Below are 12,418 nucleotides of genomic sequence, written 5' to 3'. Positions count from 1 at the left end.
AAAATAAATACATTTTAACACATTTATTCTAAACTCAATAGCTTTCAGGCGAGTGAGTAATATCACTTTATAAGGCACATTTTCGTCTCTTTGTTTGCTTTTACTGAGTGACCTAGCGTACCTGTCCCAAAGCCAGCTGTAGCTGTTGCTCACCGGTGTATCCCTCCGCGCAGGATGTAAACACACTATACTTCCGTGGATCAAACTTCTTCTAAAACGACTAAAAAGGACTCTTGTTTTTCAAATTAATGTTTAAACATGTTTATTGTAAATGCATGTGCAGAAATGCCAGCTTCAGGGTTTCTGCAACGTTTGTTCACTTTTAACGAGCAGGCTACTGACCCGCTATAGACTTCAATTGTATTCGCTAAGCTAAGCTGCAATGCTAACCGCTGAGACCCAGCCACTAGACGTACAGACACAAAAAAGATATCAATCATGTTGTCTTACTATGAAAATAATAGGAAAGGGCATAACTCCCAAATCGTTGGAGTATTCCTTTAAGGGTTTAATGGGAAGTCAACCCAACTCTATTTGTGGAGGCAGATGTTATGGCGGGCTGCCACAAAAATATGAATTTGTGGGAAACCCTGGCACTGCTCACACTTGGTCAGATGGGTGTATGGGCGGGAACTTGATACTGCTGAATTTCACTACTGCGCAGACTCTGGCTGGCTTCAAATGACACCACCATCACAAGATAGTGGCAGCAGTATCTGGGATATTTTGGAGAGTGGAGACACATTATCTGTCTTTATGTACGGTCTAGGGCTCACTCTCTGTCACCTTTAAGTTCTCGTCCCAGCAACTGCTTGGTCACTTGTTTTTGATTAAGTGTATGAGGAAAAGTTATGTATTTAATGCTAATGTACTGAGCATTTATTTATTTTGGTTTTTATTTAGCTATGTATCCCAAATTAAGGACATACTGTTGGTGAAGAAACTCTGAAAAGAAGGTCTTTGTGTACATGTGCCAATGTGTCTGATTTTTTAACTTGAACCACTGAACAGGGCTGAAGGTGGCAGAGAGAAGGCATGACGGAGATTCACCTGAGGAGAAAACAAGTGAGGACTCTCTCTCTCACACACACACACACACACACACACACACACACACACACACACACACACACACACAGTGACAGCAGTCCCCTGAGTCTGCAGTCTGTTGTCTCAGACAAACAAGCTGACACTGACCTGATACCCGAGAAAACCGCCCCGTCAGTGTTTCACCTCATTCCCATCTGTGAGTTCAGCCCTGAGGGCATGTTTGCCTCACCTGGCCGCTGTTGAAAGGAACTGTGATCCCAGATCTGCGTCAGACCAACAAAGCAGCCTCACACAGACACACTGAATCTTAATCAGCTCCACCTTGCTTCACTTCCACACTTACAACCAACTGTCTGTTAGCAGTTGTGGAAAGGAACTAAGTACATTTACTCAAGTACTGTCAGATTTAAAGGTACTTGTACTTTACTTGATTATTTCCATTTTCAGCTACTTTCCACTTCTGGTTTTCACGTCAGCCACCATAGTTCAAAGCCCCTTGGTGACGAGAAGCGTCTAAAAAATTAAATGTTTGGTGTTTTTACTGGTTTAAAATCACCTGGTTGGTTTGTTTTGGAGAGGAAGAGATGTCTGTGGATAATTCAGCTCCCAGTAAAAACCTTCTGAAAGATGAACACTGAAGGAATTCTATGTGGGAGAAGTTTTAGCTGGTTGTTATCTGCAGTCCTCATCTCTAGATGCCACTAAATCTCTTCAAGTCTTATACACTAGTCCTTTAAGTAAACATTAATGCTAAAACTTTTGTACTGTTACTTAAGATTCAAGATTCAAGACCTTTATTTGTCCCTGAGGGGCAATTGATTCTGCCACAGTAGCAATAAAAACAACAATGACAACAACAAGGTTGACACACACAAGGCAACAGTCACATAAAATCAATCGGAACTAAGTAAATAAAAAAAAAACACATACTTGAATAAAATGTGAACTAAGATGCAAGAATCTTTCTTGTATTGCTGCACTGTCATATTGCTACATCTGAGCACTTCTCTCACCACTGTCTGTTGGCACATGAAATGTATTAATGTAGTGTATTTTATACTAAAGAACCTGCTTCTTAGGTCCCGTTTATACGACAAGATTTCAACTGAAAATGGTAAACTTTAGTTGCGTTTTGGCCCATCGTTTACACGACAGAGGCGTTTTGGGTGCCTGAAAACGCAACGTTTTGAAAACGGGTTCCAGAGTGCAATTTTTTGGAAATGGCAGCGTCTCCGTTGTCATGTAAACTTGCAATATGCAGTTCCTCTGAAAACGGAGACTTTTTGCACACGCGCATTACGGTTCCAGTCACTAGGCATGCGTGAGAAAGTCGACCATCACAACAACAATGGCGGACTCCCGAGCTCTGCTTGTGCTGCTCACCCTGTTGAATTTATCAACGCTTCCCCATCATAGTGTAGATTAACTGTAGAAACCGTCCGTCCAGACAAACGTTTGTGCGGTTGCTATTTTGTTTGTTTATACATCGCCGCTCTCTAGAAGGAAGCGCAAGTGACACACCGCAAACTACTGGCCTGGCATGTATACTGCAGCGTTTATGGTCATTTTCTTTTTGTTGGCGATTGTTATCAAAACGTTGTCGTCTAAACGCAGAACGTTTTTCAAAAAGAAAATGAGAAACGATTGTGTTTTCAGTGGATCCTTTTCGTGTAAACATGGCCTTAGACAAACTCTAACTCACTGATGGGGGTGGAGCTGCTGGTCTAACCACTGAGACCAATAGAACCAACAAATAATGAATGACCCATTTAAACCACTTCAGCCAACAGCAACCAAGATTTATTCCTCAGATAATTCATCAAGCAAACATTAATTAAGTCTGTTCTTTAAAACTTAATTTTAGGAAATTAACTGGGACATTATGACATTGACATATAATTTTCTATATTTCAAGACATTATATAGACAAGAAAGTTAGGCAGTTTATACTAAAACTATCGAGAGATCAATTGATAAAATTCCAACAATCATTAGTTAGAGCCAAATGTCACAAGCCTGCTTATTAAAACTGAAGGACACTGTACAGTGCTGTGATTAACAACTATTACAAGTTATGAGCAATGCAAATTTAAAGTTCAAATATTTTTAATTAAAATATTATGTTTATATTTTGTATGCATGGGGTCCCCTGTCTTTTTTGGTTTAAAAACCAAAGAAACCAGTGAACGTTTGACTGAAGCAGCCACTCAGCGAGCTGCAGAGCCACAGGGGGTGGAGCCAAAAGAGGCCATGTCATCCAAAACACCAGCCGAGGAGACAGGTGTGTTTGGTGTATATATTTTAGTATATATACTAATTACATAATTTAAGTGAAAAAAAACAACAACAACTCAGCAGTAATTTTTAATTGAATCAGAACTGATTAATTGACCCTGTCTATTTAATATCAGTTATTCCTGCCCACATTCATTTGTTTATATTACTGTCACTGTTTACATTGAGAGTCAAAGTCTGCTTCATGGTAAAATAATTATTATTATTTATTCATTTATGTATGTATTGATTTATTTTTCTGTATTTATTTATACATTTATTTATGTATTTTATTTATTCATTCTATCTATTTATGTATTGATTTATACTTTATTTATTAACATATTTAATTTTACATTTGTTTATGTATTATTATTATTATTATTATTTTTCTGTATTTATATGTGTTTATTGACTATAATCAAATCAGTGTTTACCTTGAAAGCTACTGGCCTAGAAAGTCTGCTTAATGATACAATAATATTTAGATTATTGATAATCAAGAACTGTGTTTAAATTTTATTTTTTAGTTTCAGCTCTAGGTGATCTTAGAGTGATATTGTGGGAAGAAAAACTAAATTTTATTTGAAATTAATATCATCTACTTTGTCACCTTCTTTTATTTTAAACAGACCAGTGTTCACTATAGGTACTGCTTGAATTTAAACTGTCTGTTTGTCAGTTTCAGAGAGTGGCCCGTTGCCTGTCCACAACGATGATGATGAAGGTAGGTAGTTTGTCACATGACTACCAATAATGAGTGAAAATCAAAGATACTTCACACTAACTAATGAAGCAGAAGAGCAGCAGCTAAACTGTTTATATTTAGATGCTGTGTGAGCGGCTGTAATGTTTGAATGCTACTTTTTCCTCCTGGTTGTGCTTCAAATTATTTGCTTGTTCTGTATTATCAGGTACACCATATGGCCAAAACTATGTGGACACCTTGTGTCCAAATACTTAAGTGTATTTTTGGTTTGAGTCTGTGCTCCTGGGTTGGTCTTGGTCCCGTAATTTTGCTTCTGATTTTGATTTGAAAAAACAGCATCAAATTTATTTGCCATAATCGGTTTGAGTGAGTTTTCATTCTCCATAAATTGTCAATAAATATATGTAAGAAAAAAACTGTTTTTACAAAGACAAGCTGTACAGTTTTGTGCAGGAATGTGTAAAAAGTTGTCCAAGGCATGTGCAAAGGTTTGCAGTATGTAAGTACAGAGAAATTTAAAATGCACAGACAGGTTAGCTCAAAATATGTGCGTTAATGTAACCCACTGTGACAGAAATTTCTATTTTAAATTTAAGATTCTATTTATTTATTCTCTCTCACGTTGTTTATTGTTATCCACCAAAGTCTCACACCAGGACTCACACCAAAAGAATAGAGACTTTTAGATGTTTAGGCGTCCACATACTAAAGGCCATATTGTTGATATAGCAGACACTTATTTTTATGGCACCGGTCTATAATTGACGCTTAACACTTTGCCTGAATGCACACATTACCTGCTGCTTGCCTTCACTGTGATCAGCTGACATGATGTCACAAAGGTAACATTATTATTACCTATCTGTGTCTGATCCAGTCTCTAGATCTCATGATGTGGAGTCTGATATCCAAGGTTGGTCCTGCAGTTAGTGTAGTGGCTGTTGTTGTGCACACCGTGTTTGGATGTCTGCATGTTGAATCATCGACTTTTCAGTCTCAGCTTCACTTTGAGTCTTAAACATCACCTGACTCTTTTCTCTAACTTCGTGTTCATCTGCTACAGGACTAATTATTACTCATTACATCACTGTATATTTGCGTGTGTTTGTGTCTGTGTCTGTCTGTGTCTGTATGTATGTATGTATGTGTGTGTGTGTGTGTGTGTGTGTGAGAGAGAGAGAGAGAGAGTGTGCGCTTTAACCTGTGTGTTTTTGTATCTTCAGCTGCCGTCCCTCTCCCGCCATACGTAGAAGATGACTTTGTGCCAGGTCAGTCAAACTCAGTCTTCACTATTTTCCAGTATTGGAAGTATTCAGATCATTTACTGCAGTAATAGTACTATTACCGCACTGTGAAAATAACCCACTACATGTCAAAGTCCTGTATTCAGATACTTACTTAAAGTGCAGTTAAATTTTTTAAAAAAATATAGACATAACCTTGTCTGAAAATTACCATATGAGAAGTTAATTCAGAATTTATTATGGTTTACATGACATAAGGGCACAAATTCAGAGGAAAAAGTGGCTCTTTTTAGCTCCTCTTCTAAAAACGCTTCTTTTTTTTTTTTCAACATCGCCTGATACTACGTCACGAGAGGGACTCTGCGTCCTTGACCCTGCCTCTGTCGGATGCGCATTAGTAGGTGGTAGTGAGTCTGAGCAGTAGTAAACTTGTGAGTTAGTATTTTTTCGGCTGTTAACAGTGCATTTCACTGTTTGTGATTATGCCGAATTATTGTGTTCGTGCAGGTTGCACAAACTCGAGTCTGTCAGGACATGGAGTCCACTGTTTTCCGGACAGAAAAAGGAGTGGAGTTAGTTTTGCTTTGTTTCAGCTTCATCTGTGACCATAAACACGGTCGTGTGCAGCGCTCATTTTGGACAGGAGGATTATGTTCCTCCATGTTTGAGACGGGAGCGGGCGGCGTGAGGGTTGATGGGCAGTGTGAGGCATGTTATGTCTGGTCTGGGGGTCAGATTCTCCACCAGAGCCCAGAAGGCATCCACCTCCCTGCAGCACATACTCTACACAGCTGAGGACATGGGCTGGCAGTTCCCACACAAGCACCTATCATACAAAAAATTATCAGGAAATCTTCGTATCTCTCTCTCTCTCCCTCTCTCCCCTGCAGACGTCAATACACCGTAATGCGGCGTTATAGCAAGATACGTCTGATACAAGCTGATATTTGCGCATTAGTTTCTGTTATGGGTAAGTAACATTAGTTATCTAATACTGGCAGAACTATCGGTAGCTTTGTTATAACCTAATACATGATGGTAAATTTAATGTTGTGAATTGAACACAGCGTTAGACATTGTTAGCTGTCGTTAGGGTCCGGGTAGCTAAGCTGCCAGGACACTATTGTAATCCTAGGTATTCTTCTTCTTCTTCTTCCGAGGAAATCATACTTCCCATGGGTGAAAACTCACCAAACTTTGCACAAAGGTCCAGTCTCATGCCAGATATCCTCAGCTGTAAACTCAAGCCAATAGTCCTGATGGTGGCGCTACAGCAAGCGTCTAAAGTTCAAAACTTTGAAAATTCATAACAAATCAACCATACCTGCTACAACTTCACAGCTTTCAATAAACTGTAGCCCCAACACTGAAGAAATTTTGGTACATTTAAACCTATTAAAAATTATGAAGTTCATCACTCTGTTTTTTTCAAAAACTGTAAAACTTCTTAAACCTATCTCCTCCCACAATTTTTGCTCAATTGACACCAAACTTGCTACAGAGCATCTTTAGACTGTCCTACACAAACTACATTTCTCAGATTTTTGATTTATCAAAATTGAGCCTACAGTGCATCAAAATGTTTGACTGTAAACAGTACTGTAAACATAAACATGCAAATTCTTGCTAAACAAATCTTCAATGTTCATGAAAAAATGACAAAATTCTAGAGTCATGGTAGATGATGTGTGGCAAATTTCAGAAGTTTATCTCAAAAACTGAATTTTTGACAGCATTTTGAATTTTGCTCTAATGTGAACAATTGGAGTCAATGTAAAAATGGCAATTTGAAACATCAGTTTTTCACTTATGGAGCAAATCAATCATTGTTACAAACAAATTACCAACATCTCCATACTGTCTAGATGCAATATGTGTATTTTCATTTTTTTGTCTTAATAACTGAATTTTTTACAGTGCTTTCAAATCTGCCTTTCCATGCACAGATAGCTGCTTTCCTTCACAACAGTGAATGGCTTACTCAGTTTGTGAAGCCACTGTTGAGTTGCTACTTGCCAATTAGCTCAGAGCGGTAGATGACCGTCTTAGGTTCCAGAGGTTGCTCAGAATTGCCTAAAAATGCCCGAACCCAACCCATCGCTGCATAGCAGCTATAATTCTAGTTTGTTTTCTTTTGTGTACAAGTTCATGAATATGGAAATTACTTATCATCATGCCCATCCCTACAAGGTATTATAGGCTAAATGTAGTTGAAGTACTTAAAGTAAAAGTACTCACACCATTACTTGTACATCTACATGTCTGTTGCAGATGATCCTCGAGACAGCCAGCATCCTTATGGTTAGTCTCTTCCTTTATCCTCTGCTTTTACTAAAAGTTTGTAATTTTCAAAATCATTTGCTCAAGCTTTTTTATCTCTTTATTTTAGAGGATCAAGCTGAAACCATCGACACAACTGGAGGTGAGATATTGAACAGGATGTGATTTATTAAAGGTCCAGGTGTAGGATTTAGGGTGATATATTGGCAAAAATGGAATATAAGTATGTTAAGTATATAATCACCTGAAAATTATAATCGTTGTGCTTCATTACCCTAGAATGAGTCATTAATATCTACATAGCGGCTGTGGCTCAGAGGTAGAGCGGGTTGTCCACCAATCGGTGGACAATCAGCGGTTCGATACCCGGCTCCTCCAGTCTGCATCTCAAAGTATCCTTGAGCAAGATGCTGAACCCCAAATTGCTCCTGGTGGCTGTTCCATCGGTGTGTGAGTGTGTTAAAAACTGAGTAGCAGGCGGCACCTTGTATGGTAGCCTTGACCACCAGTGTATGAATGTGTGTGTGAATGGGTGAATGTGACGCGTAGTGTAAAAAGCACTTTGAGTGACTTTGAAAGCCTTTTGAAGGGTGCTATACAAATGCAGGTCCATTTACACAGGGAGCAGATCCTTGCCCACAGGGATCACCTTGTTGCACCGTCATGTTTCTACAGTAGCCCAGAATGGACAAATCAATCACTGGCTCTATAGCGTGTGCCATCATAGTAGCAGCCCCCCACAATGACTGCCGCCAGAAAAAGAAAAAAAGATTTTTGACGTGAAACTGCTTTATTCAGTGTTTTTCAGAGACCTCTGTGGATGAATTAAATCCCATTAAAAAAAACTGAATAATAGACACTGAAGGAATTCTAACCAGGAGAAGTTTCTGTTGGTTGCACTTTGCAGTCCTCACCACAAGACGCCACTAATCCCCCCAAAAGCTTTCACACTGGATCTCTAACTGCAATTGTAGTCATAGTACCAGCAGCACACCATCTATAGTAAAGGCTATAGTAACTACATTAGTATTGTTCTTTTATTAAGAGCAGTACTGGTCAGTGGAGGAGGAAGTATTCAGATCCTTTTCTGCAGTAAAAGTACTAATACCACACTGTTACAAGTAAAAGTCCCGCATTGAAAATGTTCCATCAGTATGTCAGTATAATCAATAAAATGTAGTTAAAATATTATAAGATCAGTGTGTCTCCTGGGACTCATGCATTAATGTAAAAGCAGGGTTTTACTGTTGTAGCTGGTTGAGGTGGAGCTCATTTTAAAATATTAACTTGTGATTATTTTCTCCATTAATCAGTTATTTGGTTTGTAAAAATAGTGAGAAATGTTCGTCACAATGAGCCAGAGCCCACAGTGACAAAAACCCTGGGCAAAAACCCTAATTTGATAGTAACTAAAGCTGTCAGATAAATGTAGTGGCGTAGAAGTATAAAGCAGAACAAAACCAAAAGACTCAAGTAAAGTACAAGTACCTCAAATTTCTACTGAAGTATTTGAGTAAATGTACTATGTGTTTCTTGTTGCAGTGCTGGTGGAGGAGCCGCTGCCAGAGGAGAGTGTAGGTCAGTCAAACACACTGTCAGGATTAAAAACGTACAGTAATGATATTTAACAGTCAGTTTGGTTTAGTTTAATAAGGTTTGGTGGATTTTTGTTTGGCTCAATGTAATTAAGTTGAGTCTATGACTATTTTGGTTTAGTATAGTCATATTTGATTTGATTTATTCGTTAACTTTGGTGTTATTTTGTTCAGTTTAGTTTGTTAAAGGGCTGCTGAGAGTTAGATGAGAAAATTGACAGTTTAGAGATAAGATCAGCCTTTATTTATACCGAGGAAAATTCTGTTGTACAAGGCAAAATACCTTTATTCACCAGAGCGTAGAACTGACTCAAAATTTGCTTTGGTGTTTAATTAAATTACTTTGATTGTCTTTTGGTGTTACATTACCAACTCACAATATTAGGTGCAAACTAATTATTTTATAAAAGGTCCAGTGTGTAAGATTTACAGAGATTAAGTAGCATCTGGCAGTGAGGACCGCAAATTGCAACTAGTGAAACTCCTGGTTAGAATTTCTTCAGTGTCCATTGTTCAGGAGGTTTTTACTGGGAGCCTAATTATTCACAGAGGTCTCTTCCTCTCCAACATAAACAAACCTGGTGATTTACACCAGTGAGACTCATTGAATAAAGCAGTTAGTTATATATCACCCTGAATCCTACACACTGTGGCTTTAAATTAGAAACTTACAATATTATTTTTCCCAACCCTCAAACCCCTCAGAGAACCTTAAGTGATGTTGCAGGATTTTCCCTGGGTCATTCCTAAATTTTTCGTAGTTAAGTTGAACACAACCCAATATTTTCACCAAGACACAACACAGGAGACTAGGACATTTGTCCATGTAATAGAGCAGATCTTTGTTGTTCCAAAAATGACATAAGGTCATGTTCTATCCAAAATGAAGTTAAGGGCTTTTGCCTTGTGCAGCAGTTGCACTAAGTAAGTAAGTAAATGGAAAAAAATGCAAACAATTAAAACAAAGAAACAATAACTGTTGAGGAGACAGGGGGGATGTGATGGACTGTTCTTGTTCCTGGATCAGCGTGTTGCTTTTACACTTCAGTTGTTTACATAAAAAACAACAAGGTAAAATATATCAGTGAGCTTTGACAGTGGTAGTAGGAGAAAGTTGTTACTTTTGAACAGAGCTAGCTGTTTCCCTGCTGTTTCCAGTTTTTATGCTAAGTTAAGCTAATCAGCTGCTGGCTGTAGCTTCATAGTGATCATATAGACATGAGAGTAATATTAATCTTATAATTTAAGTCTTGGCAAGAAAGAAAAACATATTTTTGCAAAACTTCACACCATATTTTAATTTGCTTTTTTTATAATATGGTTTACTCAAATGCAGGTTGAAAAATAAAATGGAAAATGTTGGGGCTAGTTTTATCTGACAGGCAGCAAAATCAAACATTGTCACAAAAAGAGATAAAACTTTTACAACTCTACAGCTCTGGATGTAAACATTATCACTGATTTCAGTGTCTGCTGTGACATATGTTGTTGGTGATAATGACACCAATCTGAGTCACTGATGTTGTTTTTCTGTTTGTTCTATAGTGGAATCTGCACAATACTTGACAAACTCCAAATTCTCACAGGAAGCAGGTACATGGCCTCAGTTTAGAGTCTTGAATTTGTGTCAGTGTTGCCTTTCAGATAGAGTTCAGGAAATCTAGAAAATGCTGCTTAACTTGAACAGGTTTCAGCCATCTGTCTGTCTCTCCATCCAGCTCCTCAGTTTTTACATTCAGTTTGGGATTGTAAGTTCCTGAATCAGCCTGATGTGTATTCAGTGAATGTTAATGAGTCACTTTAGAGGAATTTAGAGGATCGTTTTCTGGAAAAAACAAACCAGAAATCAGCAGACATTGGAGGAAAGAGTGTTTTATGGCCTGACTTTATTCTGGAAAGTCATGGAGAAGTCATGAACTTCATTAACATGTTTTGTGTCTTTTATCGGTCTGCCAGAGCCAGTTGTGGAAGCACAGAACCAGTCTGAACCACCAGTAGTACCAGAACCACAGAGTGAAACACCCAGGCAGGCTGAGGCTGAGAGTGAGCACACACACACACACAGGCTTTTTGTCAGGATGATTTAACTACTTAGATAACATTCAGCAGCAAAGCACCACCATCTAGTGGCCAGTATTAAGAAGACAGTTTTACCTCTTTGTACGATCAAGGTTTAGAATTTATAGTTATGGGAACTATTCAGATCCTTTGCTGCAATAAAAATACTGATACCACACTGTGAAAATACTTCTCTACAAGGCAGAGTCCTGCATTCAAAACTTAACTTAAGTAAAAGTATAGAAATACAATGACTGGTAACAGTACTGCTTCTTGTTGGGTGAGTGGTAACCCAGAGGCTGTTCACCAGGTGCAGGGATTGAACCTCTGATTTCAGCATTATCAGCATCATGCTGGAGACAACTGAGCTGATGGGCCCTGTGAGAGCTGAGGCATGTTTGGTGTTACAGTAATCTTTGTTGTACGTGTTCCACCTGATGTTTTTTATCCAAGTCTGTGTGCTAATTCTTATTTGAATGTTTAGCTTGTCAAGTGTTTTTATTAACAAACTTTCTTGTTACTGATGAACTGTGGTGCTGCAGGTTGATTTCGAAACACGCATTTTAACACAGCTATTTTGCCCTTGTGACACAGTGATGATCCTTTCCTCCTTTCTATTTTTAGTCATGTTGCCAAGATAAATCCTTGTCCACCTCTGAACCTCTGACCTCTGGGCTGAATATTAAAATGTTGAAGTGAGTCTCTTCTCTTGTGTCACAGGAACAGCAGAGAAACAGCCTGAGGACAAACTCAAAGAAAAAGGTAAAAACTGATGAAGATTTAAACAAAAACATAAACAGAATGTAGTTGTTGCATTTTCACACACATTGTATTTTTATTTTCTTTTATCCTCTCTTTTTCATTGTCCTGCAGCAAAGAAGAAGAAACCAAAACTGTTGAATAAGTTTGATAAAACCATTAAAGCAGAAATCGACGCTGCAGAAAAGCTTCGCAAGAAGGTACAGTCATTACACAGACTCCTGCAGTATTGAAGGACTAAAAATGACCTCATTATGATTGAATAAATAAATTAATTAATGTATGAATTATTACAGGAATAAGTAAATTAATAGGGAGATTTAAAAAAAAAAGAATGATGTCGGAATGATTTTTTTTAAAATATGGGAATAAATTAATAAAAATAGAAATTAAGAAAGGTATGAATAAATACACGAATAAAAAAATAGGGTAATAAATAAAACGAGTAA

General features: G+C 37.9%; 1 protein-coding gene across 5 annotated transcripts in view; it reads left to right on the top strand.

Annotated features, from left to right (window-relative positions):
- The window catches only part of unm_hu7910 (un-named hu7910), a 61,947-nt gene that overhangs the window by 38,905 nt on the left and 10,624 nt on the right, over nucleotides 1-12,418 (top strand). The window contains exons 5-16 of one of the 5 annotated variants that reach the window (XM_049564622.1): nucleotides 1,012-1,065; nucleotides 3,227-3,331; nucleotides 4,007-4,051; nucleotides 4,911-4,946; nucleotides 5,257-5,301; nucleotides 7,549-7,578; nucleotides 7,667-7,699; nucleotides 9,100-9,135; nucleotides 10,698-10,745; nucleotides 11,109-11,195; nucleotides 11,931-11,972; nucleotides 12,084-12,169. In XM_049564622.1, coding sequence (XP_049420579.1) covers nucleotides 1,012-1,065; nucleotides 3,227-3,331; nucleotides 4,007-4,051; nucleotides 4,911-4,946; nucleotides 5,257-5,301; nucleotides 7,549-7,578; nucleotides 7,667-7,699; nucleotides 9,100-9,135; nucleotides 10,698-10,745; nucleotides 11,109-11,195; nucleotides 11,931-11,972; nucleotides 12,084-12,169 — 647 coding nt within the window. The remainder of the gene's footprint in view (nucleotides 1-1,011; nucleotides 1,066-3,226; nucleotides 3,332-4,006; nucleotides 4,052-4,910; nucleotides 4,947-5,256; nucleotides 5,302-7,548; nucleotides 7,579-7,666; nucleotides 7,700-9,099; nucleotides 9,136-10,697; nucleotides 10,746-11,108; nucleotides 11,196-11,930; nucleotides 11,973-12,083; nucleotides 12,170-12,418) is intronic. The other 4 variants (XM_049564623.1, XM_049564625.1, XM_049564624.1 and 1 more) reach the window with 4 other exon arrangements.

The sequence above is a fragment of the Epinephelus fuscoguttatus genome, linkage group LG21 (assembly GCF_011397635.1).
Source record: "Epinephelus fuscoguttatus linkage group LG21, E.fuscoguttatus.final_Chr_v1".
Classification (NCBI taxonomy): domain Eukaryota; kingdom Metazoa; phylum Chordata; class Actinopteri; order Perciformes; family Serranidae; genus Epinephelus; species Epinephelus fuscoguttatus.
This window is presented reverse-complemented; position numbering and strand designations above follow the sequence as displayed.